The sequence below is a fragment of the Lolium rigidum genome, chromosome 1, assembly GCF_022539505.1.
Source record: "Lolium rigidum isolate FL_2022 chromosome 1, APGP_CSIRO_Lrig_0.1, whole genome shotgun sequence".
Lineage (NCBI taxonomy): Eukaryota > Viridiplantae > Streptophyta > Magnoliopsida > Poales > Poaceae > Lolium > Lolium rigidum.
Genome location: NC_061508.1, coordinates 25,736,555 through 25,742,199, shown reverse-complemented (window position 1 = coordinate 25,742,199; position 5,645 = coordinate 25,736,555). Strand labels below are relative to the sequence as shown.

The following is a 5,645-nucleotide window of genomic DNA, read 5'->3' as shown; positions in this document are numbered from 1 at the left end:
TGGATTTACAAGACCACGATCTAGGCGTTCAAAAAGAGGATTAGAGGAGTATCGTCTATTCGTCCACGTATAGGCCGGACCACTAAAACCTAGATCAAAGAAACCACATTGCTTTACAAGGGAACGAAAAGCATGCAAACGGTGATAATTTATATAAGGGGAGCTTTTGTCCATATCATACAAGAGTTCATTCATGTCTCCCATACGAGCATAGGCTTACCCAAATTATCATACACAAAAGTGGCTACCTGATCCCATATCTCGTTTGTTTGCCGGTGATAGGGATCTCCATAGATGCAAATTAAACCAAACTCCTGACCAGAGGCAATATTTACCACCAACGCTAAGATAACATGAAAACTTTCTACATAGACAGTGACTCGGAGGTCGGCATTCCACATGAGCCAGAGGCCTCCCGACCGTCCCCGAGAAGGCACAATAATACTATCATGCATATCAAAGCGCTGAATTAAATCAGAAGATTTTACCTTTGAGGATTTGATTTCGGAAATGAAGATGATCTGAGCCTTTGTGGAGAAGACGAGGTTGGCAAGGTAGCACATCTTTGCGCTACCGAGGTCCCTTCCCTTGCCTTGGCAGTTCCATCCTATGGCCTTCATGCCGGCCCTGTCGCCGTTGCCGTCAGCGTCGGCCACGACACACCACCACTCAGTCTGCACTCACTTCCACATCCTTATCTCCCTCAACTCCTGTTCGAATAGTCCTTTCCACCGATGCCTTAATCCAGCCAATGAACCACCGTAACCTCCTCTAGAAGTTCGACTGGAAGGAAAAGCTGATAGTTGGGGCACTTTCTTGAATCAAAACAGGTCCCCAATCAACACCGAGCCGCAGGTCAGAGTCAAGGATCAGACAAACCAGAGAAATCCCGCCGGTCTTGGAGGTGTAGATCAAGGGTTCGAGGCGATCTGGGAGGAGGCTTGGCTGAAGGTGATGGATTTTGATAGGAAGAAGATGGAGAAGTCAAACGAGAATTGGAAGATTAGGATTGAGAAAAGAGAAAGGATTTGGGGATCACAAAGAGGAAAAGGGGATTAAACTTGGGGATATGAGTAGACCCTGGGGATGGATTGAGAAGGAGAAGAAGCTTCAAGAAAACGGATCTGGGGCATGGAGTAGAGGAGGCGGAAGATTGACGGGGAGAGGAGATCGGCATCACGCCATTCGCCGGCATATCGCCAAAGTCGCCATGGAGGCAGTCGCTCGGATATTGAACCTCTCACAGGACACTTAATTGAGTCACCCATGGAGAAAGAAGGGTTGCCAGCGCTGGGCTGGGCCGCGAGAGACACCTCCGGCCACCTCTCACCGTACAGCTTCTCGAGAAGGTCTGCATTATCATATTTTTTCCCCGATAAAAGAATAGCTAGTCCTGATAGTACATACAGTAGTGATGAATTCCCGTATGCACGATAGGGTTCAGGAGGACGACGATGTGACCATCAAGGTGCTCTTCTGCGGGATCTGCCACACCGACCTCCACATCGCCAAGAACGACTGGGGCAACACCCTGTACCCCGTCGTTCCCGGGTGAGTAGTAGACGAATTTATAAGCAATTAAGCACCCGTCGATCCGCGCGCACCTATGCAAACCAGTATGATACATCAGTCACTGCGCGCATGCAGGCACGAGATCGTCGGATCCTTAAAAAAGAGAAGGCTCGCTTATCAAATGTAATTGATGAGCTTGAGGCTGTTGCGGAGGTTAGACCGTTGTCTACGCAAGAGATTGAACTTAAAAATCAATCAAATGCGCAGATGGCGAGTCTTCTTCGCGAGGAGGAAATCAAATGGTATCAACGTTCCAAAGCTCAATTCATATTGGAAGGAGATTCAAATACGCGATATTTCCATGGCTTAGCCAATGGGAGACATCGGAAAAAACGTATTCATTCTCTTTTTCAAGATGAAGGGTTGATTGAAGGCCATGAGCAACTCAAATCTTACATTACTAATTATTATAAAGGTCTGTTTGGTCCTCCGGAGGAAAGCACCTTCTCTCTTAATGAGGACTTAACGGACGATATACCCCAAGTTTCTATGGAAGAAAATGGTCTACTAACCGCACCTTATACTGAGGAAGAGGTTCGAAGGCAATTTTCCAAATGGAATGCAACAAAGCACCGGGTCCCGATGGTTTTCCAAGCGGAGTTTTATCAAACTTTCCGGGATACGATTAAATCGGACCTTCTAGATTTGTTCGAGTGACCTACACATTGGACAACTAGAATTATTTCGTCTAAATTTTGGTGAAGTAATCTTGTTACCGAAAGTTAATGAGGCAGAAAGGATTCAACAATATAGACCTATTTGCCTCTTAAATGTAAGTTTCAAGATTTTCACGAAAGTGGCCACCATTAGACTTAATACGGTTGCGGATCATGTTGTCCAGCCATCACGAGACAGCCTTTATGCAAGGAAGGAACATCCTTGATGGAGTGGCGGTCTTGCATGAGACGGTACATGAGATGCATTCTAAGAAATTACATGGGGTTATTTTAAAACTAGATTTTGAAAAGGCGTATGATAAAGTTAAGTGGTCTTTCCTACGACGGACACCCATGATGAAAGGTTTTTCTCCAGAGTGGCGCGCTCTAATAAATGATTTTGTGTATGGAGGTAGTGTCGCAATCCGGGTTAATGATGACACCGGCCACTATTTCCAAACACGAAAAGGGTTACGCCAAGGGGATCCGTTATCACCGATGTTGTTTAACATTGTAGCGGATATGCTGGCTATACTCATAGAGCGGGCCAAGGCTGATGGCCAGATTGAAGGAGTGATTCCACATCCGGTTGATGGTGGTTTATCTATACTTCAATATGCCGACGATACAATTCTGTTTATGGATCATGATCTTGAAAAAGCTCAAAATCTGAAATTAATTTTGGCGGCTTTTGAGCAGTTGTCGGGATTGAAAATCAATTTCCATAAAAGCGAATTGTTCTCGTTTCGGTGATGCCCAAAACGATACGGCTCTGTATACAGAGTTGTTTGGTTGCAGGCAAGGCCAATTTCCTATTCATTATTTGGGTATTCCGATTCATTATCGGAGACTTACAATCGCGGAATGGAAATTAGTGGAAGAAAGATTACAAAAACGCCTTAGTAGTTGGAAGGGTAAATTGTTGTCCCTGGGAGGAAGATTGGTACTCATTAATTCGGTACTCACAAATATGGTACTGTATATGTTATCATTCTTCATCCTACCGAAAGGAATTCTACATAAACTCGATTACTATCGATCCGCATTCTTTTGGCAAGGGGACAACGAGAAAAGAAATATCGACTGGTTAAGTGGAGTATAGTTTGTAGTCCCAAAGATCAAGGATGGCTTGGAGTTCATGACCCGGAGGTCAAGAATTCAGCTCTTCTGGGTAAATGGTTGTTTAAGCTACTTACAGAGGATGGGACTTGGCAAACTATTCTTCGGAGAAAGTATATCGGTTCGAAGACATTATCCCAAGTGGTTTGGAAACCTGGGGATTCTCACTTCTGGGCTGGTCTTATGGCGACAAAAAATGTATTCTTTCGCCATGGTACTTTCTCAATCAGGAATGGAGCACAGATACGGTTCGGGAAGATGCTTGGCTAGACAATACACCCTTAAGTGAACAGTATCCCGCTCTGTATAGGATTGCTCGTCGCCAAGGTGATACCATTGCTACCGTAATGGCTACCTCACCTCCGAATGTGACGTTCGGACGGGTTTTACTTGGACAAAGACTTGTGGCATGGAATACCCTAATTCAACGGCTCGGAGATATTCATTTATCACTCGAACCGGACGAATTTAGATGGAACCTTCATGTAGATGGTACCTTTTCCGTAAAATCTTTCTACAATGTGATCCTTCTTTCTGACTTACCAGTTGACAACAATAAGAAGATTTGGAAGATGAAGATACCATTAAAAATTAAATTTTTTGGATGGTATCTTCGTTGTGGGGTTATTCTCACCAAAGACAATCTTGTTAAGCGGAATTGGCATGGAAGTACACGGTGTGTTTTTTGTCATCAGGACGAAACAATCAAACACTTATTCTTCCAGTGCCGTTCGCGAGATCTATATGGTCTGTCATCCAAGTAGCGTCTACCTTGTATCCTCCGACTAGTGTCGCCAATGTCTTTGGCAATTGGCTTCATGGTATAGATTCAAGGTTTAAGTTGCTTCTTAGGGTGGGGGCGCTAGCAGTTATCTGGGCGTTTTGGCTATGTAGAAATGACAAGATCTTTAATGACAAAAATTGTTCTTTGTTGCAGGTCATCTACAGATGTACAAGTATTCTCCGTTCATGGTTACCTCTACAACGAGTGGAGAACCGACAGCTATTTACGGAGGTCTGTACACGGTTGGAGGCTACGGCGAGGGATACTTTTTCCCTACATGGGTGGCAGCATAGTCTACGGATAGATGCCCCACCTACACTTTAGGCGTTATATGATTCATCGTTCCGATATGTATCTCGCCTAGTTTTTATTATTTATCCTTTTGGACTTGAGACAACAAAACGGCTCGTCGGCGTCGTCACCGACATTGGCCGCGGCGTCGACGGCTTCAAGATCGGCGAGACGGTGGGCGTGGGGTACTTCGTCGGCTCCTGCCGAACGCGCATCAGCTGCAGCAAAGGCTACGAGAACTACTGCGCCAAGCTGGAGATCACCTCCAACGGCGTGGGCCGCGACGGCGAAAACACACGCGGTGGGTTCTCTGACGTCCTCGTCGTCAACCAGGACTACGTCCTCCGCGTGCCGGACACCCTGCCCATGGACGGGGCGGCGCCTCTGCTCTGCGCCGGCGTCACGATGTATACCCCGATGATGCGGCACGGGCTCAACGCTCCCGGCAAGCACCTCGGCGTCGTCGGCCTCGGCGGCCTCGGCCACCTGGCCATCAAGTTTGGGAAGGCGTTTGGGATGACCGTCACAGTGATAAGCTCATCGCCCGCAAAGCGCCAAGAGGCGCTCGACCGCCTCGGCGCCGACGCCTTCCTGCTCAGCAGCGACCCCGAGGAGATGAAGGCTGCGGCCGGCACCATGGACGGCATCATCGACACGGTGTCGGCGGGGCACCCCATCGTGCCGCTGCTGGACGTGCTGAGCCCGATGGGGCAGATAGTGCTGGTGGGCGGGCCTAGCGAGCCGCTGGAGCTGCCGGCCTATGCCATCGTGCCGGGCGGGAAGGGCATCGTCGGGAACCTCGTCGGCAGCATCAGGGACTGCCAGGCCATGCTGGACTTCGCGGGGAAGCACGGCATCACGGCCGACGTCGAGGTCGTCAAGATGGACTACGTCAACACGGCCGTCCAGCGGCTCCAGAGGAACGACGTCAGGTACCGCTTCGTCATCGACGTCGCCGGAAGCCAGCCGCCGCGTCGGTTATCTCGTGTGTGAACCTCTAGCGTATGTCTTCGATTCATTTTGTTCTTATTTACTTGGCATTTGGGTTGCTGTAAAAAAAAATAGCATTTGGGTTTTGTTAAAGTTTTTTTAGAAGGTAGACTTAAGATGAGTCCAGCTTTAAATTAATAAAGTCACAACATGGCAGAGTTCATACAAACCAAACGACATACAAAAAGATAGTACTCAACACTTGAAGAGACCACTGTTAGTCCAAGCAACAC

General features: G+C 47.6%; 1 protein-coding gene across 1 annotated transcript; it reads left to right on the top strand.

Moving 5' to 3' along the window:
* The first annotated feature begins 1,266 nt into the window (after nucleotides 1-1,266).
* Nucleotides 1,267-5,415, top strand: LOC124705709 (probable cinnamyl alcohol dehydrogenase 8D). Its single transcript, XM_047237418.1, has 4 exons — nucleotides 1,267-1,349; nucleotides 1,438-1,551; nucleotides 1,648-1,657; nucleotides 4,525-5,415. The coding sequence occupies exons 1-4, from the start codon at nucleotides 1,267-1,269 to the stop codon at nucleotides 5,413-5,415; spliced, it is 1,098 nt and encodes a 365-aa protein (XP_047093374.1).
* The last annotated feature ends 230 nt before the right edge of the window (nucleotides 5,416-5,645 follow it).

What these genes read in the sequence shown, in the direction of transcription:
- LOC124705709 (XM_047237418.1), top strand. Translation starts at nt 1,267, where the DNA reads ATGGAGAAAGAAGGGTTGCCAGCGCTGGGCTGGGCCGCGAGAGACACC. An exon ending in CCGTACAGCTTCTCGAGAAG is followed by an intron (nt 1,350 to 1,437) that starts GTCTGCATTATC and finishes TATGCACGATAG; the next exon opens with GGTTCAGGAGGACGACGATG.